General features: G+C 41.7%; 1 protein-coding gene across 1 annotated transcript; it reads left to right on the forward strand.

The window, feature by feature from the left end:
• The first annotated feature begins 384 nt into the window (after positions 1-384).
• Positions 385-15,453, forward strand: LOC140187010 (troponin I, slow skeletal muscle-like). Its single transcript, XM_072241876.1, has 6 exons — positions 385-472; positions 6,717-6,848; positions 9,013-9,102; positions 9,190-9,363; positions 11,140-11,247; positions 14,896-15,453. Exons 1-5 carry the CDS (start codon positions 461-463, stop codon positions 11,242-11,244), a joined length of 513 nt encoding a protein of 170 aa, XP_072097977.1. The 5' UTR covers positions 385-460; the 3' UTR covers positions 11,245-11,247; positions 14,896-15,453.
• Positions 15,454-25,696: the final 10,243 nt, after the last annotated feature.

Consider the following 25,696-nt stretch of genomic DNA (forward strand, 5'->3'; position numbering starts at 1 on the left):
CTTCTAGCTACCTTCCTTCCATTCCATCCACCTTTTTATCCTTTCCAATCCTGAAGAAGGGCCTCAGCCCGAGAACGACTGTTTATTCATTTCCATAGATGCTGCCTGACCTGTTGAGTTCCTCCAGCATTTTGTGGGTGTTGCTAAGTATTCTTTAAAACTGGTTCTGCAGCAACAACTATGGAGGAAGTATTACAGGGAATTATCGGCTATGTTTCTCGGAACAGCTCTTGCATTGTATCAGTGGTAGGTCCACATATATTGAGTCTTTCAATTAATAAAGTGCAATATTTAAGAAAGCAGTTAGCTCTCTAAACCTGGAGTATAGGGATCTGGCAATTTGCCATCTAATTTGCTTTTGATTTATTTACTTATGTTTCCTTATTTCAGTCTGATTAAATGAATTCTTACTTTTTCAATTTTATAGCCAAGAAGGGCCAAAATCCCAATTGCACGTAAAATGCATCTCAAGGTAAGCCTTTGACTGTGCTCTAAATTAATTGCAGCCACTTTATTCAGTGCATGAATAGATAACATTCACAAAAGAATACTCCTTGTCATCAGTGTGTAATCCTGGCATGTCAGACATTACATCAGCCTGTTGGTATTTAACAGACAATGTTGTTCATATTAAAATAAAAGAGACGTTTTTAATTCCTGAGCTGCATCATGAGACGATTCCTTTGCTTGTGCACACAAAGATTCACTATGTTATTTCAACTAAGTATGGAGCTGTCAATTGGTTTGCAGAGCAAGATTATATTAATATACAGAAGCAGTTATTACAGAGCACTGTCTCAGTCACCATGGATGTCAATTTGGTTCCAATGTGGTATCCTTTGTACAGGAACACTTATGATGTGAGTCATTCTGGCTTTCAAATTGTTAAGAGTTTGGCGTATAGAACCATAAGGTTTGGGGTGGGGGTTGGGCTGGAAATTTGTGCTGTACATAAATCACACTAAGCAACAACAATTTGACTTCAGTGGAGGTAAGTTGGAGCTCAAAACTCCAGCCAACACGAGACCATTCTATTTGCAAATAATTACTGAGTGTTATCAGTGGTATGTTTTCTCTGGGTATTCTGGTTTCCTCCCCTATCCTCAAGCATTGTGGGTTGGTAGGTTACTTCGACACTGCCTGTTGCCCTTAGTGGGGAGATAAGTGGAACAATTTGTGAGGAAATGAAAAGAATGCAAGAGGAATGGAAACTAGAATTTATGGAAGATTAGTATTGATCCGTACCTGATGGATTGAGACCTGTTTCCAGATTTTATCTCTCACTGACTCTATGATTGAATGTCTCTGGTTGTCATTTTACATTTGACTCTTTGTTGATATCTTCAAAGTTGATAAAGGGCTATGTCTTAGCCTCAAGGGTTTGAACACAAATGAGTTAGTTGCAAATGTACTGCAGCCTGATGGAGAAGAGAAGAGAACCAGAACTGGGAATAATGCTAAAAATGGGAGGAGAAGGAAGAGGGGAGGAAGGGAGGAGGGGAGAAGAGTTGTCAGTAGATGACCGCAAGTACTCAGGATCTTCAGGAAGAAATTCTCCTACCTATCTAGTGTGGATGGCATTGCATCTTAGTAAGAGTGGCCTCACCTAAATATGCTGCCAGTGCCAACCTCAGATTGAGGGAAGACCTCTTTGTCAGTGACTATCAAGGTTATATGGGCTGGAAACATTGCATTTCAGGATTCTTCAAGCTAGATCTGTGGATATTTTCAACATCTTACAAGCTGCCACCAATTATTTCAGAAAGAAAGGTACAGACATGCTCTATTCCACAGTATATTTAGACCATAAGACCATTAGACACATGAGTAACATAAAAACATAGAAAACCTTCAGCACAATACAGGCCCTTCAGCCCACAAAGCTGTGCTGAACATGTCCCTACCTTAGAAATTACCTAGGGTTACCCATAGCTCTCTATTTTTCTGAGCTCCATGTACCTGTCAAGGAGTCTCTTAAAAGACCCTATCATATCTGCCTCCACTACTGTCGCCAGCAGCCCATTCCACACACTCACCACCCTCTATGTGAAAACACTTACCCCTGACATCTCCTTTGTACCTACTCCCAGCACCTTAAACCTGTGCCCTCTAGTGATGGCCATTTCAGCCCTGGGAAAAAGCCTCTGGCTATCCACACGATCAATGCCTCTCATCATCTTGTACACCTCTATCAGGTCACCTCTCATCATCCATCGCTCCAAGGATAAAAGGCCGATTTCACTCAACCTATTTTCATAAGGCATGCTCCCCAATCCAGGCAACATCCTTGTAAATCTCCTCTGCACCTTTTCTATAGTTTCCACATCCTTCCTACAGTGAGGCAACCAGAATTGAGCACAGTACTTCAAGTGAGGTCTGCCCAGGGTCCTATATAGCTGCAACATTACCTCTCGGCTCCTAAACTCAATCCCACGATTGATGAAGGCCAATACACTGTATACCTTCTTAACCACAGAGTCAACCTGCGCAGCAGCTTTGAGTGTCCTATGGACTCAGACACCAAGATCCCTCTCATCCTCCACACTGCCAAGAGTCTTATACTATATTCTGCCATCATATTTGACCTACCAAAATGAACCACTTCATATTTATCTGGATTGAACTCCATCTGCCACTTCTCAGCCCAGTCTTGCATCCTATCAATGTCCTGCTGTAACCTCTGACAGCCCTCCACACTATCCACAACACCTCCAACCTTTGTGTCATCAGCAAATTTACTAACCCATCCTCCACTTCCTCATCCAGGTCATTTATAAAAATCATGAAGAGTAGAGGTCCCAGAACAGATCCCTGAGGCACACCATTGGTGATCGACCTCCATGCAGAATATGAGTAGTTAGGCCATTCGACTCATAGCGTCTGCTCTACCGTTTGATTATGGCTAAATTATTCCCCCTCTCAACCCTATTCTCCTGCCTTCTCTCTATAACCTTTGACACCCTTATGAATCAAGAACCTTTCAACCTTAACGTTAAATGTACCCCATGATATGACCTCCAAAGCCACCCGTGGCAATGAATTCCACAGATTCACCACCCACCGGCTAAAGAAATTCCTCTCAATTTCTTTCTCACTTGCTGGAGAGGATTTGGCAGAGCTCTGGGCTCCAGGTTTTGCAAGGTTTTCTGTATGTTGTAGGGTGCCACTGACAAGACACCCAGGAAAATCAGATTCTAGTCCCTTTTGGCAAAGCTATTGTATGGCCCTTTACAACAGACCACAAAGGTGAATGCCTGGAATCCTAGATCCAGTCTTTTCACTGCTATCTGCAGCTGAACTACCAAAATAAACCAAAGGGTGTCATAGGGGCTGAGCAGTGTCAACGTGTGTGTCCAACTCTGGTGGTTGACGTCTGTAAGGTAAATATCATGAACAATGATCTGGTCACGTAAGTGCTAAAGGGTAGCTGATTGGCCCTTGGGCCATCCAATCATCACTGGGCTGGGAGGAAAGAGAGCAATTCTAGCAAATCCTAAGCATTCCCCTGTGACCCAGGGGAAAAAGTAGGTGGCGTCTTCTGTTCTTGAGCTTGAAGCTGGAATCTCACCTCCTGCCAAGCAGCAGTGAGAAGCAAACAGAGGTGCAGCATTGATCAACGGCAGAAGCCTGAAATGTATCTGAAGGACTAAGAAGCTAAGAGAAACCATGGCTCTGGCCTCCACATAACAGACACACGTGTGAAGTGCAACATCAGTAAGTCAGACAGCGTCTATGGAAATAAATAAATAGTCGACGTTTCAGGCCAAGATCTTTCTTCAGGACTGGAAAGGAAGGGGGAAGATGCCAGAATGAAAAGGTGGGGGGAGAGGAAGGAGGACAGCTAGAAGGTGATAGATAAAGCCAGGTTGGGGAGAAAGGTAAAGGCCTACGAGGTGTTGCTATCCCACCCCAAGAGTGGCCTCATCATGGCTAAAGGGGAAGCCATGGAGCAATATGCCGGAACGGGAATGGGAATCAGAATTAAAATTGTTGGCCACTGGGAAATTCCACCTCTGGCAGATGGAGTGCCCTACAAAGGAGCCCCCCAATTTATATTGGGTCTCATCAGTGTAGAGGGGGCCACATCTGAAGCACTGGATACAATTGATGACCCCGACAGGTAAAGTGTTGCCTCACCTGGAAGGACTGTTCAGAGTCCTGAATGGAGGTGAGGGAGGAGGTGAATGGTCAGGTGTAGCATTTCAGCTGCTTGCAGGGTTAAGTGCCAGGAGGGAGATTAGTAGGGATGGGCAAATGGACAAGTGTATCATGGAGGGAGTAATCCATGCAGAAAGCAGAGAGTGGGGGAGGAGATAATGATGTCTTTGGTGGTAGGATCCTGATGAAGATGGCAGAAGTTGTGGAGAATAAGGTGTTTGATGCAGAAGTTCATGGTTTGGTAGGTGAAGACGAGGAACTGTTAAGGTGGCAGGAAGATGGGGTGAGCGAGGTTGTCTGGGAAATGAAGGAGATGCAGATGAGAGAAACAGCAATGGTAGAGGAAGGGAAACCCCATTCTTTGAAGTAGGAGGAAATTTCTGATGTCCTGTAAAGGAAAGCTGCATTCTGGGAATAGATGTGGCAGAAATGAAGGCTTTGAAGAAGCTTTGAAGAGGCTGCTTTGGCAAGTAAGGTGAAAATAAATCCAAAGGGTTTCTACAGTTATGTTAGTGGCAAAAGGATAGTGAGGGATAAAATTGGTCCCTTGGAGAATCAGAGTGGACGGCTTTGTGCAGAGCCAAAAGAGATGGGGGAGATTTTGAACAATTTCTTTTCTTCGGTATTCACTAGGTAGAAGGATATTGAATTGTGTAAGGTAAAGGAAACAAGTAGGGTAGTTATGGAAAATATGACAATTAAAGAAGAGGAAGCACTGGCACTTTTAAGGAATATAAAAGTGGATAGGTCTCCGGGTCCGGACAAGATATTCCCTAGGACTTTGACGGAAGTTAGTGTAGAAATAGCAGGGGCTCTGCCAGAAATATGTCAGATGTCATTAGAAATGGGAATGGTGCCGGAGGATTGGCGTATTGCTCATGTGGTTCCATTGTTTAAAAAGGATTCTAAGAGTAAACCTGGCAATTATCGGCCTGTGAGTTTGACGCAGTGGTGGGTAAATTGATGGAAAGTATTCTTAGAGATGATATATATAATTTTCTGGATAGACAGGGTCTGATTGGGTACAGTCAACATGGATTTGTGTGTGGAAGGTCATGTTTGACAAATCTTATTGAATTTTTTGAAGAGGTTACTAAGAAAGTTGACGAGGGTAAAACGGTGGATGTTGTCTATATGGACTTCAGTAAGGCCTTTGACAAGGTTCCACACGGAAGGTTAGTTAGGAAGGTTCGATCGTTAGGCATTAATATGGAAGTAGTAAAATGGATTCAGCAGTGGCTAGATGGGAGACGCCAGAGAGTAGTGGTGGATAAATGTGTGTCAGATTGGAGGACCGTGTGTAGCGGTGTGCCTCAGGGATCTGTACTGGGTCCAATGTTGTTTGTAATATATATTAATGATCTGGATGATGGATTAATTGGATTTGTAAGTATGCAGATGATACTAAGATAGGTGGTGTTGTGGATGATGAAGTAGGTTTTCAAAACTTACAGAGAGATTTAGGACAGTTAGAAGAGTGGGCAGATGGAGTTGAATGCTGAAAAATGTGAAGTGCTACATTTTGGTAGAACTAATCAAAATAGGACATACATGGTAAATGGTAGGGCATTAAAGAATGCTTTAGAACAGAGCGATCTAGGAATAATGGTGCATAGTTCCCTGAAGATGGAATCTCATGTGGATAGGGTGGTGGAGAAAGCTTTTGGTTTGCTGGCCTTTATTAATCAGAGCATTGAGTATGGGAGTTGGGATGTATTGTTGAAATTGTATAAGGCATTGGTAAGGTCAAATCTGGAGTATTGTGTACAGTTCTGGTCACCGAATTATAGGAAAGATGTCAATAAAATTGAGAGAGTACAGAGGAGGTTTACTAAAATGTTGCCTGGGTTTCATCTCCTAAGTTACAGAGGAAGGTTGAACAAGTTAGGTCTTTATTCTTTGGAGCGTAGAAGGTTGAGGGGGGACCTGATAGAGGTGTTTAAAATTATGAGGGGGATTAATAGAGTTGACGTGGATAGGCTTTTTCCATTGAGAATGGGGAATATTCAAACAAGAGGACATGGGTTGAGAATTAGACGACAAAAGTTTAGGGGTAACATGAGGGGGAACTTCTATACTCAGAGAGTGGTAGCTGTGTGGAATGAGCTTCCAGCAGAAGTGGTTGAGGCAGGTTCTATGTTGTCGTTTAAAGTTAAATTGGATAGATATATGGACAGGAAAGGAATGGAGGGTTATGGGCTGAGTACAGGTCAGTGGGACTAGGATAGGGTAAGAGTTCGGCATGGACTAGAAGGGCCGACATGGCCTGTTTCCGTGCTGTAATTGTTATATGGTTATATATATGGTTCTATATAGTTATATAAAGTATCCATATTATTGACCACTTTAAATCTTCGATCTGCTTTGGAAACCAATGTCAATGGTTCCCAAGCAGGCAATAGCTTTTCAGACACAAACTTACTAGTGACAAATCAGATTAAGAAATCATTTCCCTAAAGCGGTTGAGAATCGTCTGTTTTTTTTATTCAGTCAGAATTATGAACCGGTACTTAAAGTTCTAAGATTTAAAGATTTAAAATTTCTGTATTTTCTATTAGAGTCTGATGCTTGCACATGCATCCAAGAAACTGGAAAAAGAGAAGAGTGAAAGAGATACTGAGAGAAGTCGTGTGCTTAAGGAGATTGTGCTGCAACTTAACACGTCGAGCCTGTCAGTTCAAGAATTGCAAGTAAATTATGAATTATTATTCAGTGAAAACTGCAAACAATACAAACATATAAACAGTTGAATAGCTGGAATCTCTGGAATCAGTCAGTCAGTTACACTGCCAACATCCAAGAATAATCTACTTTCAAATAGTGTAGGATGGACTTCCTGAATTTAGAAAATGTTGCTTTACATTTTCCAACAAATAATTCTCACTTTTATACCTTTCCTGCTGTTGTGTTCAGTCCACATTGAAATTACTTTTGTACGAGGCTCACATAATGAACGGCAGCACATTAGATTAGCGGTTAGTGCATTGCTTTGCAGTGCCTGTGATCACTACTCAGGGTTCGATTCCCAGACCTGTCTTTACAGAGTTTGTACGTTCTCCCTGTGACTGTGTGGGTTTCTTTGGGTGCTCCAGTTTGATTCCACATTCCACAGACATACAGTTACAGGTGGTAAGCAGTGGTCATGCCATGTTGGCGTCAGAAGTGCAGAAACACTTACAGACTGCCCCCAGAACATCATAGATGTTGGTGCAAATGATGCAACATGATGACTTCGAGATCCAAATCAAAATTATTTTGGATCATTTGGTGAGCAGTAATCTCACCCTTATACACCAAACTAAGGGTTGAGTGAAAATAAACATCAAAAATCTAGGATAAATACTTTACAGCTCTAAAAAGACACGTATATGTGTCTTTTTAGAGCTGTAAAGTATTTATCCTAGATTTTTAGAAATCTTCCATTTGTAGAAGATTTGTAGAAATCTTCCATTTAGTATGGACCTACCAGCTACTTGATCATCTGTTACTCCATTTCTTGCTTCCTTCTTTGTCGTGGTTCCCTTTCAGAAAAGACAACAGAGGATTCCCATTGAGAACTCGATCCACCTTTGTTTTGCGAACTGACTGGTGGGTTGTTCTGATAAAGCTGTGCTGGAGTTGCATGGAAGCCACTCACCATTACCCCTAGGGCTGAGGAAGCAGGACAAATTATTTGCATGCCAGTGGCCACTTGGTGCCATGAGGTGAAGCAAACCTTTTCTGGTTGCATGGCCCATTCAGGTCACATTGATAACTTGGGTTCTTGACTGCCACATCTGGACACCACTGAACAGACTTTGTACATGTGAATGAAATGCCTGAACACAGCAGATCATCATCATGGCTTGGCTTCGCGAATGAAGGTTTAGGAAGGGGGCTGCCCACGTCTTCTGCAGGCTCGCTGGTGGCTGACGAGGCCAATACGGGACAGGCAGGTCGGGCTACAGCAGTTGCAAGGGAAAGGTCGTAGACGTGAGCGTGTCCTTCGGCCTGCGCAATGGTATTTTAGGTGGAGTGCAGTGTGCGCGGTACTGGCCCCACCCTTTACACCCGGGGTTCATCTGCCATAGCCTAGCAAGCTGGGACGGTGACAGCGAGGTCCTCGGGTCGTAGGATTTACAACAGATATTGGGTGGTCAAATGCACAGCTTGGCCAATTAAGTGCAAACTAAAAGTCTTAAAACAAATGCATTAAATGTCCACTTTTAAAGGAAACTAACTGCTCATTGCAGTCCTCTTCCCTCATGAGCCAATGCCTCTTCATGACAAATTGAGCAGAGGCAAGTTAATGATACCACTGGGATCAGAAATGTCTAAGAGATTTGGATCTGCATTCCTGCTTTCCAAATTAACATTAGAAGTGATGACCTTCTGCAATCTGCCTTTAGTAGTTTGAATGCTCAGAGAAGAAGCATGAGGTGAATTAATAATCTGGTGGTTTGAATTAATTGCTAATTCTATACGAAAGCATCAGTTAATGAAAATAAAAATATAGAATTCTCATTCACAAATGAATCTGTGCATCTAACAAGACAGTTAACTGTTCTCTGAACTGGCCTAACAATTAATTCTTTTCAAGGATAAAGAAGTGAAGACTAGATCCGTTCATACTGCAAGTGTTTTACAGCCAGTGAATTATTTTTGAATTGTTGTGTGAGAAACACAGCCCACAAATTGCACATAGCTATCTCCCACAAAAAAAAGTAATATTAACAAAATCATACCTTTGTCCATGTGTTGTAGGTTGAGAGCTAAGTATTGTCCAGGATAGTTCCACTGGATTTCTTTGAGTTAGTTCCATGGACTCTTTTATGTTTCTCACCTTCCTGTTCATGTTGTTTTGGAATATTTCAGAATATGTGCAAGAAATTTCACCAGATGATCGATGGTGTTGACGCAGAGCGCTATGACATTGAAGTTAAAGTATCTAAAAATGCCAGAGAGGTAAATTAGTTAGTTCTCACTTTACTGAAGAAAACTGGAGGTGTAAGTTATCACAGTATGGTTCACAATATGTTTCATTTTATTTAGATCCAAGGCTTAACCCAGAAAGTCTTAGATCTCAAAGGCAAATTCAAACGCCCCACCCTACGTCGAGTCAGAGTATCTGCTGATGAAATGTTGGATGCCCTAGCAGAGACCTCTTACAAAACTTCAATGGATTTGAGGTCAAATTTAAAATCAGTGAAAAAGGAGGATGAAAAGGTACGATATTACCATAGAGCGCAATAGTCGTTAATATTTTTATTTCCTCATTCTTCTGGTTACTCTTTATTTAGTTTATTTTTATGCTGGTAAGATTGTTATCTCCTTTTGTAATGTTACAGAAAAATATTGCTCAAGTTACATTTTGTGTGCTAGTTTTGGTAAGACTGTTTTATTTTATGCTTTCTATATTTTGCCTACAGGTTAATTGTGTTGAAAAAAATGGTTACAGATTCCATCAGTATTTAAAAGAAGTATACAGTCATCTATTATCAGGAAATTTCTTTTCACAGCCTCATTTCACTTCCATTTGTATTCATCTTCTTTTTTATAGGTCATGGAATAGAATGATAGTACATGACAGCACAGAAACAGACTGTGCTAAACAATTATTCTGCCTAGTTCCATCGACTTGCACCCAGACCATAGCCCTAAATACCCCTCCCATCCTATGTAAATGTTGAAATCAAATCGACATCCACCACTTCTGCTGGCAGATCATTCTGCACTCTCACCACCCTCTAAGTGAAGAAGTTCCCTCTCATATTTCTCTCAAACATTTTACCTTTCAGCCTTAACCCATGACCTTTAGTTCTAGTCTCACCAAACCACAGTGGAAAAAGCTTGCTTGCCTTTACTCTATTTATACCCCTCATAATTTTTTATACCTCTATCAAATCTCCCCTCATTCTCCTAGGCTCTAGGGAATAAAATCCTAACCTTTCTCTATAACTTAGGTCCTCAAGTCCTTGCAACAACCATGTAAATTTTCTCTGTACACTTTCAATCATTAAGAGATTTGCCAAGAGCAACATAGACAAAATCCTGGAGGAATTCAGCAGGTCAGGTATTTCAGGAGAAGGTCCCAAAGAAGAGCCTTGGACCAAAGTGTCAAATGTTCATTCCATAGATGCTGCCTGACCTGCTGATTTCCTCCGTTATTTTGCATATGTTGCTTGGGATTTCCACCATCTGCAGAATTTCTTGTGTTTGAGATTCACCAGAATATTGTCTAGGATTGATAGATTTTAATTCTGGGGAGAGGTTAGATAGGTTGGCTTTATTTGTCCAAGAATGAAGGTGTCTGAGGAGGTTAAAAAATATATCAAATTATAAGAGGTATAGACAAGGTAGATAAGCAGAATCTTTTTTTTTCCCCAAGAAGGCATACTTTAAAATGAGAGGAAGGAATCTGAAAGGAGATTTGAGGCAAAAATTTATGTATACAGTGAGTGTATGCTATCTGGAATTTTCTACCAGAAAGGGCGGTGGAATTAGATAAAATGTCTACACTTAAGAGACATTTAGCCATGCACTTAAATAGGCAAGACAAAGAAGTGTACAAAGTCACTGTCCAAGAAGAATGCAACCCTAACACATGAAAATGGGGTTCATGTAGATGGGACAGAGGTTGGCATTGATGTGCTGGGGCAACTAGTCCATTTCTGTGAGGCCTACCTCCTGTGACTAAAGGCCCCAGTAGAATGCCACAAGGTGAAAACTTGGTGCTTTTTATAGCCATTCAGCTCTGGGTCTCTCCCAGAGTGATTCTGCCTGCTCAATCTCCAATATGGTAAAAGACACCCATGAAGAATATCTATCATGTCCAATATTATAGTAAATAATGCATTTACCATTTTTATTCATGTTTCTGATATTTCAAGAAATCACATGTACACATGACCCAAGTCATGCATTCAGCTTAAAAATGGGCATAGTTATTTGCATTTGTGACGTGAAATTTAATTTACTATATATGTTCTATTCTATCTGAAGGAACACAAACAGGTTGGAGTCCATGACTGGCGGAAGAATGTAGAAGCAATGTCTGGTATGGAAGGAAGAAAGAAAAAATTTGATACTGGTGCTCCATCTCAATAACAGGTAGAGTGATAGAGTTATACAGCAGAGAAACAGGCCACTTGGCCCAACTCTTCCATGATGACTAAGATGCCCTCAAGATGTAATTCCATTTGCTTGTATTTGGCCTATAGCCTTTCAAACCTTTTCTATCCATGAATCTGTCCAAGTCTCTTTAAAAATTGTGATTGTAGCTGCCTATGACATTTCCTCTGGCAGCTTGTTTCATTAACCCACCACCCTCTGTGCAAATGCCTTGCTTCCACTCTGTAAAAATATACACACTCTCAGTGAGGGCCAAATGCAGGGAATGTTGGAAGTATCAGCGGGAACTTAACACTCTGCAATATAGCATAAAAAAACAGGCCATGTAGATACAGAGTTGAGTCTGGTGATCAGGCAGGTTACACACAAAACAGTAGCTGAACCATGTCTAATGTGAAAAATCTCCACATTTTTCTCTAGCTTTCCAGTTCTAGTTGTTAATGCTGTTGCCCCCTTAGTTTGTATATGCTTTTCCTGAAGAACAAATGCAGAGCGAGTCGATGGAGGATAATGATGGTGATGAAGATGTTTCTCATGGTGGAAAGGGAAAAAATACCCTATTGGTGTAGAAAATGAGTGGGGGAAAGAGAGAATTTATCTTCTTTACTATGAAAGGGAAATGATGAGGATCAGTATGTATAATCTGCAGAACATGGAACCGCCCCACACTTCACAATGACATCCCTGCATCATTTATCTTTACACTTCAATGCAATTGGTTCATTACTCTCACCCATAGGAAATAGAAGATTGGTATGTGGCATGAGGTACTTCACAGGCCAGAGAGATTAATGAACTGCATTCCTTTCCCATCAAGAAATAGGCTTGCATTACATCAGAGTCATATGTATGATCAAGAGTTCCTCATCAAAAGGATGACTCGGAAAGTGTGAAAAAATCAATTTCAATTCAATCATGATATTCATAATCCTCAGGACATCCCAAAGATGGCTATAGTTGATCAAATGGTTTAGAAGTACAACTACTGTTGCAAACTACACTAACTAACACTCAAAGAGCATAGACGATTTTCTCAGTCACAGAGTTAAAAGTGCCATGTAATGGCCCTTATGCAATGGGCTCTGTTTCCAATGTTTGGTACCACTGACTTGAATAGAGCCAGGTTCCAGAGACAGAATCAACAAACATTACAATTTATAGATGCACATAGTGCAGGTGACTGGGCACAAATTCCATTGTTCCTCTGGGCTCAGTCTCCAAGGTTATGCAAACACAGACTGCTGCAGTAAAATCGGCGATGCCTTTTTTTGACAAATGGTCTCAATAAAGGACAAGGCATCTGCAAGAGAATCTGCAGGAATTACTTTTTCATAATAGTCCGGCTGTTAATATAGATGGGTGGTTACTCGGTCTGAGGTACATAAACAGACAGCTGGATGATATTAATGATCAAATTGAATTCATTTTCTTCATTCTACCTTGCAAATACCAGCAGAAATGCAGGAGTGTGCCAGCATTTTTGTAGAAGCTAATCTGCTAATTGGTTAATGTACTATCCATGCCTGCTGTAATGGCAGTGGCTGGAATTCATCTGCATGAGGCTGTTAGTTTTCAGAATAGCAATGCCAGCTAGGTATCTGAGACTCCCTTCTCAGTACTCTATGCAAAGGGCACATGGAATGATACATGATGCCATTCCTGGAAAAGATCCAATAGCTAACTGTGCTCTCTTGCTGGATCAACCCGGTACTGGAGGGCTGCCTCAATTCATTATTACCAAAGGCATAGTCAACCAACCCATTCATTACTGATCATCAGTCCCAACAAGAGGAAATAGTGGAAGAGGGTAAAGGAAAGAACATTTGCTCTCTGGGAATTCACAGTTTGAGTGCAAGGTGATTCCTACTCCTTTTTCCCAGTTTTTCCAGCTCTGGACACATTCTGAAGATCAAATCAGGCCCTTACACATACACTAAAAGCATCTCATTGAACAACTGATCAGGAGGAAGAATTTCAGAGTTGTATACTTCGATAATAAATGAACCTTTGAACCTTTGAACTAAATATATGGTCCTCTTCCTTGCAATATATTCAGTATTTTGTGTACTCTTGGTCATTTAGTAATGGTTGCATGTTCGCCCTGTGATCTGGATTTCTCCCATATATCAAAGGAAGGTTATTGAGTGGTGTAAATTACCCTGACTGTAGATAGATGGCAGGAGAATCAGGGTGTTGATGGACATGTATGAGAAAGCAAGTTAAGTGGAAGTACAAAGAATCAGACTGATGAGGATGCTCTGAGAGTTGGCATTAACTCGATGAGACTAATGGCCGATTTTTATGTCATATGAATAAATAAGTATCAAATTAGCCATACTCTTTTATTCGTCCCCTATAGCCCCATGATTTTGTGATCTGTAAGTTAATTTCTTCATTCCCTCAGTTTTCAAGACTGAAATTATTTTAAGTAACTTGTAAAACCAAATTGAAAATTTTGAATATTGATTTTGAAACACTTCCTTTGGTTTAATCCTGCTGCATGCATCACAATTTTTGTACTGTGCTGTGTGTCATGTCATTTTTACCATAGTTAGTGGGCTAGTCAGCCACAAATTCCTTCTCATCCACCAACTGACTGTGCTTTGAGACAAGGAGCAATGCAAACCAAAGCAATCACATTGTGAATGGCTGGGAGATCTACAGAAGACCTGTCTTACAATTCCTTTTCATTTGCATAGAACTTCATTCCAGATATTATTGTAGAACACTATACTCTTGATTGGAATTCTAAAGGTCTTTGTAGAATTTTGAAGAGGTTTTTTCTAGATATTGCCCTTAAAAATTCAACACAACTGGAGTTTGACCACTTACTTAGAAAGTGATATTCTAGACTCTAAGGTGATCTGGGTTACAGACCTGAAATGAAAAAAGCAGAAAATAGTGGAAATGCTAAACAGATCAGGCAGCATCTGAGAGGAAACAAACAGAGTTAATGTTTCAGGTTGAAGATCCTTTGTCAGAACTTGCTGAAAGACTTGATGACAACTACTAACTACATAAACCCTACGCTACAGGATGAATGTATTTCTCTCTCATTCGTGGTTAGATGTTACCATTATAATCTGCTTACCTTATTTTTCATATGATTCCTCACTATAACTCTGATATATTTTACAGATGTATTTTCAGATAGAGAAATATAAGACACTTTTGGCTTTTGCATCACATGTATTAAGTAATTGTCCAGAAATGTGTCAATTCTACAAGGATGCAAAACAATTGCAATTGCACCAACCCAGCAATGGAAATAATGCCACTGTATTTTCATCAGGACTGGCATAGGCTTAAAGATATTGAAAATAAAAGCCTAAAATGCTGGAAAACTACACGGATAACATAGCATCTGTTGAACAACAATCATGCTTCGAGTCTGAGGTTCTCTGTCAGAACAATGAAAGAAAGAGATACAAGTTAGTATTTACTGTGACTGTGTCTACTATATGTACAGATGCCATTACATAACAAAAGCTGATTGATTCTGCAACTGCATCACATTTTGCCAGCAAATAGTATTGACACCATTTATTCCACAAGAGCTGGAATAGGTAGCTATAATACACAATTTATTACAATAAATCTAAAATGTGGCAATCTCTTTCATTCAAGATCATTTTGGAAGGTGGACATTATGAGAAGCATACCTGAAAGACAAGAGTCCAATTGAGATGGAATGCCATACATGAGGGTGAAAGACATATTCAACTAGAAGAGTTACTGAATGAGACACTGTATCGGAATTCATGAAAGACTACAGTAGGAGGTTTTAACTCCCCCCTGCATAAAGACTTTTTCAATTTTGAAGATAGGTATGCTTTGACTTTCATAGAAGTTAACATGTAGCTTTGCACTGAGAAATGACCTAATGTTAGAGAAATATCAAAAATCCACTGCCTTTAAAAATAATGACTGATATATGGTAATATTTCGAAGGTTCATGATGAATTAGTATCAGAGTGTAAAGAGTATTGTGAAATCAGCAGTTACTTTGGTCTCCTGAAAGAAATTCAAACATTTGTGGAATATTGCAATGCATTGCAATTTGTGTTTAACTTACAACCAAGTAATGATGATATTTCACCACCATGATTCAGAAATTCATTGTAAATGTTAATTGTTGTAGCTAGATTATCTCAACAAAAAACAAAATTCTACTATTTATTTAAACGTGTACAGTTGTTCTCTTTTAATAAAAGTGTACTGTGTGCACATTAACATTTTCATTGCCTTTTTTGTTCGAAAGAAAATCTTTTTCATAGGAATTCTGACCTCAATAATTTTATGGTATTGACTGTTATCCTGGCACAAGTACCTAAGAACCAAGCAACAGACATAAAAGTTGCTGGTGAACGCAGCAGGCCAGGCAGTATCTCTAGGAAGAGGTACAGTCGACATTTTGGACTGAGACCCTTCGTCAGGACTAACTGAAAGAAGAGCTAGTAAGAGATTTGAAAGTGGGAGGTGGAGGAGGAGATCCAAAATGATAGGAGAAAACAGGAGGGGGAGGGATGGAGCCAAGAGCTGGACAATTGATTGGCAAAAGGGATATGAGAGGATCATGGGACAGGAGGCCTAGGGAAAAAGAAAAGGGGGAGGGGGGAAAACAGAGGATGGGCAAGGGGTATAGTGAGGGGGACAGAGGGAGAAAAAGGAGAGAGAGAAAAAGAATATGTGTATATAAATAAATAATGGTGGCATGAATATTGACTTCTCAAACTTCCGCTAATGCCCCACCTTCCCCTCGTACCCCATCCGTTATTTATTTATATACACACATTCTTTTTCTCTCTCCTTTTTCTCCCTCTGTCCCACTCCCTATACCCCTTGCCTATCCTCTGGGTTTTCTCCCCCCTTCCCCCTTTTCTTTCTCTCTAGGCCTCCTGTCCCATGATCCTCTCATATTCTTTTTGCCAATCACCTGTCCAGCTCTTGGCTCCATCCTTCCCCCTCCTGTCTTCTCCTATCATTTTGGATCTCCCCCTCCCCCCCCCCCCACTTTCAAATCTCTTACTAACTTTTCCTTCAGTTAGTCCTGACGAAGAGTCTCGGCCTGAAACGTTGACTGTACCTCTTCCAAGAGATGCTGCCTGGCCTGCTGCGTTCACCAGCAACTTTTATGTGTGTTGCTTGAAATTCCAGCATCTGCAGATTTCTTGTGTTTACCTAAGAACCATATATCTTGGGCCACAGTGCTAATAAGGATATAATGGAAGTGCTTAAATTAGGCTCAAACCATCATGGCAGGCATCAGTAAGATGACTCAGAAAAACTTGCAAATCTTCTGCCCCAGTCTATATCAGTCAGAGACAATCAGCGTTAAATAATAAGCACTTAGAATAAAAGCAGAAAATGCTGGAAATACTCAGCAGGACAATCAGCATCTTTTGGAGAGGGACCGAGTTACTACTTCAAATCAATGATCCTCTGATGAAATGTCACTTGCTCTGGAACCACCAGCACAATAAAGGTATTTCAGCAAGGCACAGCCAGAATATATTCTGAGAGATTTTGTAAAAGGTTTTATGCTATTGTTGTTCCTGAGGTTCACCATTTTCAAAAGCTGATGGACACAACTCCAGACTTGGAACTTCTATTATTACATACCTCATGGATATCTTGTGACTGTCTTATGACCATGATGTAATTGAGTAGCTGATGAGCATGATGTAATGGTCTTTTGGAGGTCACCTGATGTAATTTTCCCGCCGATGTGAGGTCATGTGATGACATGTGCACTGCGGGTATAAAAGGAGGTCACGTGATGACATGTTCACTGCGGGTATAAAAGGTGATGCAGTTAGTTTTCCAGTTAGAACATCAGCCAGATACTCCACTCCGCTGCGTATTTGCCTTATGACGCAGTTTTGATTTAAAATGGAGTTTTACGTTCTATTGTAAGGTACAAAAGTGTTCGGCCAGCAGTTTAACCAATTGCTGCCAGGTTTGTGATGTATCTTTTCAGTAGTATTGGAGAGTGAAGACGAGAACCTGAAGGAGTCATTCAGCAGTTGGATAGGATCAACCGTTATTGAATTCGTTCAAGAAAGAGTGATCTGCATGAGATAGCCTCTGTTAAAAGCAGCAGAAAAGGCTGTGCAGTATCTAGTATCCAGAGGGAAAGGTCAGTGCCTTTAAACCGTTTTATTTCCGTTGTCGTGAATCCTGCGGACAAGGCAGGATCCAGCTGGGATTGGCAGTGACATTGTGTCTTTGAGGAATTCTTTACTTCAGGAAAGTCTCTCCTAATTGACTGTATAAATCTCTTGGACTTTCGAATTTACCGTTCTAAGAACTGTTTTTGAATTTACCACTTTAAGAACTGTTTTCGCATTTATTGCTTTAAGAACTAGTAGTGAGTGGTGGTTTGTTAAATGGCCGCATAGCAGTTTACTTCCAGTTAAGATTTTCGATTTTTTTTTAATATATTGAGCAGAGTTTAAAAAATATTTGATAGTTTTTATAAAATCTGACTCGATTGATATACTCATTGTTGCCGATCACGTGACACTGTGTAGACTTGTAAACCGCTAATAGTCACACCATCGTAAATCAGTGGACAACACAGATTGTCCATTCTGTTTATGTTTGTATGATGAACATTTCCCACGGGCCATTTTACAGAACTCTTGTTTCCTCACAGCATACACTATAGGAATTTTAGTCAACTTTGATTTAGCGCAGGAGTTCCCAACCTGTTGTCCGTTGATCCCACGGTTAATGGTAAGGCTCTTTGGCATTAAAAAGGGTGGGAACCCTTGCTTCAGTGTGTACTCTCAAGACTGACTACATCCTTCATTCAAGTCAGGCAACTAACTATGGTTCAGTGAGGAATATGGATGGGGTTCCCACCATAATATGGATTAGCATCACCAGCTGACTGACAAATGAATTGCTAACACAAGAAAGCTGATACATACCTTAGGCAGCAAATAGTTAAAGTTATCTGCACTTATCAAACTGTTGCGTATTCAATTAGAAATCTGAAGTGGAATATCTGTCTCTGCTTCCTCCTTTAATTCCCACCATCATAAAAAAACAACTAATTCAACTCTCTTCATGTGAATTCAAGAAGCAGCTGAGCATATTTGAGACAGCAAAAACTATGGAATCAGACATCATCCCAGTGTCCTTCAAAATTAGATGTGCTTCTATTCAGGTTTTACACTACAATTGTAATTCTGCCATTATACAACAAACTGGAAAATTGCACAGCTATGTTCTTTCCAGAAATAGCGACTGAAATCCAACCTAGTCACTGTCTGCTCAGTCTACTCTCAATCATCAGCAAAATCTTGGAAGCAGTGATGGTCTTCCAGCAGCATTTTATGTTTGTCTTGTTTTGCATCCCTGGGAACAGGCTATAGATCAGAGTGCCCTCTGTTATGCAGACATAAGACACCTGCATCCTTTTCAGAACTTCGTTTGCAAATGCACAGTACACAAAGGATTGGCAATTAAATGAAGCACTGAATAGCAATGAGTCCAGGGACACTCTTTGCTACACCATGCACAGGTAGAACATCAACATGTAGTGACACTCAGTGCCTATGTACCTCAGTTCTACACCCAGCCTGAACATTGGAGTACGGAGGCGAAAAGTAAAAGTGTCTTCACCCAGTTCAAGGAAAGAGCTTTAAATATCAATGCTTCGTATCTGTTTTATTGGAGCTTGAACAGAGGCAAATTGGAGTTCGAGATTCATTGGCAAGGTCCAAAGGGGCAAACGGAGCGGCTATTGTATGAGTGGGACAGTGATAGAGTGGGGAGACTTTTGGGTTTGGCTCAACAGGCTAGGGTGATGGCAGGTGTGGGCAACATAAGTATCTGGTGGGCTTTTCTTTGCTAATTCTCCATCTCTTAGCGTATAATTAGGGCAGTAAGAATGGCTGCAGGGAATGTGTTTTGTTCTTTGTGTGAGATGTGGCAATTCTGGGAGACCTTCAGATGCCTAGATAATCACATCTGCTGGGCTGCAGCTCCTCAGAGAATGTGTTCAAGAATGGGAGCAGCAACTTGATGACCGTCGGCTCATGAGGGAAACAGAGGAGTTGATGATAGAAGCTACAGGGGGATGGTCACCCTTGGCTTGTAGGAGGCAGGCGAATGGGTGACTCTCAGGAGAGGAAAGGGAAATAGGCAGCTGGTATAGAGCAGCCATGTGGCCATTCCCCTCAATAACAAGCATACCATTTTGACACTGTTGGGGTGGGGGTGTGAACAACCTACCAGGGGGAGACACAATCAGCCAGTCTTTGGCTCTGAGGTCTAGTGCTGTGGCTCAGAAGAGAAGTGGCCAGAGGAGGGATGCAATGGTAATAAGAGATCCCATAGGTAGAGGAGTAGACAGGAGAGTCTGTGGACGTGATAGAAGACCCAGATGACATGTTGCCTCCCAGGTGCCACGGAGTGAGCAGCCAGACATCTTGGTAAATATTGGTACTAATGACGTAGGAAGGAAAAGAGAGGAGGTCCTAAAGAGAGAATTTAGAGAGCTAGGTTGAAAGTTGAAGAGCAGGACCTCCAGGATAACAATCTCTGGATAGCTGCCTGTACCACTTGTCAGTGAGGGCAAGAATCGGATGATTTAGAAGGTGAATGCATGGCTGAGGAACAGGTGTGGGGGGGGGCAGGGTTTCAGATTTATGGATATCTTCTGGGGAAGGTATGACATGTACAAACGGACTGGCTACAACTAAAATCGACCGGGTCCAATATCCTTGTGGGCTGGTTCGCTAGAGCTGTTGGGGAAGGTTTTAACTAATTTGGTAGGTGGTTGGGTGTTGGAGTGATAGCGCTGAGAATAGGGATGTTGGTTTACAAGCAGAGGTTGTGTATAGTGAGACCTTCAGGAAGGACAGGCAGACGACAGGGAAAATTGCAGTCAGTAGGATTAGTTGTAGAGTAAAAGGGGGCCAACATTGGAAAGGGTGACAAATACAACCTGAAGGTGCTGTATTTGAATGCATGCGGTACGCGAAATAAGGCAGATAATCCTGTAGCACAGTTAGCGATTAGGAGGTATGACGTTATGGGTATCACGGAGACATGGCTGAAAGGTGATTGTAGTTGGGGGCTTAATATCCAAGGATATACAATCTATCAAAAGAACAGACAGGTAGGCAGGGGAGGAGTTGAACCTCTGCAGGTAAAAAATGAAATTAAATCTTTAGTCATAAAGTCATCAAAAATACAGCACAGAAACAAGTCCTTTGGCTCATCTACTCTGTGCCGAACCAGTTAAACCACCTACTCCCATCAACCTGCACCGAAACCATATCCAAACTTCTATTAAACATTGAAGTGGAGTTTGAATGCATCACAAACAAGAGAAAATCTGCAGATGCTGGAAATCTGAGCAACACACACAAAATACTGGAGGAACTCAGCAGGCCAGGCAGCATCTATGGAAAAAAGGACAGTCGAAGTTTCCTGCCAAAGGGTTTCGGCCCAAAACGTCGACTGTATTTTTTTCCATAGATGCTCCCTGGCCTGCCGACTTCCTCCAGCATTTTGTTTGCATGCATCACTTGTTTTGGCAGCATGTTCCACTCTCTCAGGACCCTCTGAGTGAAGAAGTTTCTCCAGATGTTCCCCTTAAACTTTCCACCTTTCACCCTTAGCCCATGACTTCTAGTCAAAAAACCCACCCAGCCTCAGTGGAACAAGCCACTTGCATTTACCCTATCTACACCCCTCATAATTTTATATACCTTTATCAAATATCCTCTCAATCTTCTATGTTCCAAGGAATGGAGTCCTAACCTATTTAATCTTTCTTTATAACTCAGGTCATCCAGACCTGGCAACATCCATGTAAAGTTTCTATGTACTCATTCAACCTTATTACCTCTTTCCTGCTGGCAGGTGACCAAAATTGCACATAAATCTCCAAATTAATCCTCACCAATTTCTTGTACAACTTCAACATAACATCTCATCTCCTGTACTCACACTTTCAGTTATGAAGGCCAATGTGCCAAAAGCTTTCTTTATGACCCTGTCTACCTGTGACACCACTTTCAATGAATTATGGACCTGTATTCCCAGATCCCTCTGGATTAGACATCGGCTTTGTGTGAGAAGCCAGAGAGTGGTAGTAGATGATTGCCTCTCTGACTGGAGGCCTGTGATTAGTGGAGTGCCACAGGGATTGGTGCTGAGTCAATTATTGTTTGTTATCTACGTCAATGACTTGGATGATAATGTCATTAACTGGATCAACAAATTTGCGCATGACACCAAGACTGGGAGTGTTGTGGACACCGAAGAAGGCTATCTACTATGGCTTGCAGTTTTGAAGCTGTATAATAGCTTTTTATTATATCATATACTGTATATTTTATATATTTTATGTACATTATATTATGTATGTCATAATTATGTAATTATCTACTATCTAATTAATCATGCAGACTTATGCTGATTTCTTCACAAGGTCTTGTCATTTATTTTAGAAAAGGAAAAGATTTGAAAACATTCAGTAGGTCTGATTTCAAGTTCAGAGCTTCGTCACATAAAGGCTGTCTCCACAGTGGAATATCTATCCATACTTCCTCCTTTAGTTGCCACCATCATTTTAAAAAAAAACAACTAATTCAACTCTCTGCATGTGAATTCAGGAAGCAACTGGGTGTACCTGAGACAGCAAAAGCTATGAAGTCAGTATGCCTCAAAATTAGCCTAGTATGCCTCAAAATTAGATGTGCTTCTATTCAGGTTTTACACTACAATTGTTATTCTGCCATTATATAACAAACTAGAAAATTGCACAGCTATGTTCTTTCCAGAAATAGCCTCTGAAATCCCACCTCTTAACTGTCTGATCAGTCTACTCTCAATCATCAGCAAAATTATGGAAGCAGTGATGGTCTTTCAGCAGTACTTCGTGTTTGTCTTGGTTTGCACCCCTGGGAACAGGCTGTAGATCAGGATGTCCTCTGGTACACAGACATTGGACACCTGCATCCTTTTCAGAACTTTGTTTGCAAATGCACAGTACACAAACGGTTGGGCAATTAAAGGAGACACTGAATAGCAATGAACCCAGGCCCACCCTTTGCTACACCATGAACAGTTAGAACCTCAACATTTTCTGACACTTAGTGCCTATGTATTTCAGTGCTACACCCAGCTTGAACAGCGGCCAATCAGAATACTGAGGTGAAAAGGAAAAGTGTCTTAACCCAGGTTGAGGAGAGAGCGTTAAATATCAGCATTTTGTATCCAGTTTTAAAGCTTGAACAGCAACCAGTCGGACTTTGGAGGCAAAATGTAGTGGTGTCTACACCCAGGTCAAGGAGAGGGCTTTAAAAATGAATGCTTCATGGGTGTTTTATCAGAGCTTGAACAGTGATCATTTGGAGTTTGGGATTCATTAGCAAGGTCCAATAAATATGAGGCAGGGCGACCATTGTGTGAGTAGGACAGTGTTGTGGGAGACTTTTAGATTTGGCTCAACAGGCTAGGGTGATAACTGGTGTGGCTGACGTAAGTATCTGGTAAGCTTTTTCTTGCTCATTCTTCATCTGTGAGAATATAGTTAGGGCAGTAAGACTGGCTACAGGGGATGTGTTTTGTCCTTTGTGTGAGATGTAAGAATTCTGGGAGACCTTCAGCCTCTCAGGTAACCACATCTGCACCAGGTGCTCCGAACAGCATCTCCCCAGAGAACGTGTTAAGGAACTGGAGCTGCAACTTAACAGCCATTGGCTCATAAGGGAAACTGAGGAGGTGATAGATGGGAGCTACAGGGAGGTGGTTACCTCTAGCTTGCAGGAGGCAGGTGAATGGGTGACTGTCAAGAGAGGAAAGGGAAATAGGCAGCTGGTATAGAGCGCCCCTGTTGTCATTCCCCTCAATAACAAGCATGCCATTTTGAATACTGTTGGAAGGCAGAAATGATCTACTGGAAGCAATCTGCGGTAGGACTAATCTTGGTGTCACCTGCAATTTTTCGGATCCAGTTAACCACATTATCATCTGGATCATTGTTCTAATTTACAAACAACAACGGACACATCACTGATCCCTGCGAACCTCCACTTGTCACAGTCCTCCATTCAGAGAGACAACCATCTACTACCGTTATCTGGCTTCTTCCACAAAGCCAATGTCTAATCCAAAGGAATCTGGAAATACAGGTCCATAATTCATTGAAAGTGGTGTCACAGGTAGACAGGGTTGTAAAGAAAGCCTTTGGCACATTGGCCTTCATAGATGAAAGTACTGAGTACAGGAGCTAGGACGTTATGTTGAAGTTGTATAAGACGCTGGTGAGGCCTAACTTGGAGCATTGTGTGGAGTTTTGGTTATCTACCAGAAAAGATGCAAATAATGTTAAAAGACTGCAGAGAAAATTTACAAGGATCCTCCCGCCACCCCACTAGGAATAGGGTTCCCCTGGTCCTCACCTACCACCCCACCAGCCTCCGGGTCCAATATATTATTCTCCGCAACTTCCGCCACCTCCAACGGGTTCCCACCACTAAGCACATCTTTCCCTCCCCCCCACCGCTTTCCGCAGGGATCGCTCCCTACGTGACTCCCTTGTCCATTTGTCCCCCCCCCCCCCATCCCTCCCCACTGGTCTCCCTCCTGGCACTTATCCTTGTAAGCGGAACAAGTGCTACACATGCCCTTACACTTCCTCCCTTACCACCATTCAGGGCCCCAGACAGTCCTTCCGGGTGAGGCAACACTTCACCTGTGAGTCAGCTGGGGTGATATACTGTGTCCGGTGTTCCCGATGTGGCCTTTTATATATTGGCAAGACCCAATGGCTGGGAGATCGTTTTGCTGAACACCTACACTCTGTCCGCCAGAGAAAGCAGGATCTCCCAGTGGCCACACATTTTAATTTCCATTCTGATACGTCTATCTACGGCCTCCTCTACTGTAAAGATGAAGCCACACTCAGGTTGGAGGAACAACACCTTATATTCCGTCTGGGTAGCCTCCAACCTGATGGCATGAACATTGACTTCTCTAACTTCTGCTAATGCCCCACCTCCCCCTCATACCCCATCCGTTATTTATTTATATACGCACATTCTTTCTCTCTTTCTCTCCTTTTTCTCCCTCTGTCCCTCTGACTATACTCCTTGCCCATCCTCTGGGTTCCCCCCCCTTTCCTTCTCCCTGGGCTCCTGTCCCATGATCCTCTCATATCCCTTTTGCCAATCACCTGTCCAGGTTTTGACTCCATCCCTCCCCCTCCTGTCTTCTCCTATCATTTTGGATCTCCCCCTCCCCCTCCCACTTTCAAATCTCTTACTAGCTCTTCCTTCAGGTAGTCCTGACGAAGGATCTCAGCCCAAAACGTCGACTGTACCTCTTCCTAGAGATGATGCCTGGCCTGCTGCGTTCACCAGCAACTTTGATGTGTGTTGCTTGAATTTCCAGCATCTGCAGAATTCCTCATGTTTGCGTTTACAAGGATGTTGACGGGTCTGGAGAACCTGAGTTATAAGGGAAGTTTGAATAGGTTAAGACTTTATTCCTTAGAACATAGAAGATTGAGAGGAGATTTGATAGCGGTATATAAATTTATTATGAGGGTATATGTAGGGTAAATGCAACTACTGAGGATGGTAGGGACTACAACCAGAGGTCATGGGTTAAGGGTGTAATGTGAAAAGTTTAATGGGAACATGAGGGGAAACTTCTTCACTCAGAGGGTCATGAGAGTGTGGAACGTGGTGCATGCGAACTTGATTTCAACATTTAATCAAAGTTTTGATAGGTACATGGATGATAGGGGTATTTGTGGGCTATGGTCTCAGTGCAGGTTGATGGGAGGAGGCTGTTTAAATGTTTTGGCATGGACTAGATGGGCCGAAGGGGCTGTTTCTGTGTTGCACTTTTCTATGACTCTTAACCCTCTTTACCTCAGCACTATTGATATAGACAGGAGCATTGACAACACATCAAGTTCTCATTCAGTGATGGTTATTACCAGCCACCACTATAATACTTCTCTTGCTATTTGGCCCATCAAGTCAATGGAGTTCTCCGAGCATTCTTATCCGTTACATTGAGATGCAGTGGCCTAGAAAGCCCACCAATGACCCTACTTCCTCAGGAAGCTAAAGGAATTCTGCATGTCCTCATGAACGCTTACCCTTGTTTAGTTGATACACCACAGTAAGCACTCTATCTGGATACACGATGGCTTTGCATAGCACCTGCTCTGCACATGACCGCAAGAAACTTCAGAGTTGTGGACATAGCCCAGCACATCAGAGAAACCAGCCTCCCCTCCTTGAACTCTATCTATAGTTCTCACCAGCACAGAAAAGCAACCAGCATGATCAAAGTCTCCACTCACTTTTCTTCTCCTCTTGTACATCAGGTAGATGATACAAAAGCCTGAAAGCACGTACTACCAGGCTCAGGGACAACTTCTGTCCCA

Source organism: Mobula birostris, chromosome 23, assembly GCF_030028105.1.
Source record: "Mobula birostris isolate sMobBir1 chromosome 23, sMobBir1.hap1, whole genome shotgun sequence".
NCBI classification, from domain to species: domain Eukaryota; kingdom Metazoa; phylum Chordata; class Chondrichthyes; order Myliobatiformes; family Myliobatidae; genus Mobula; species Mobula birostris.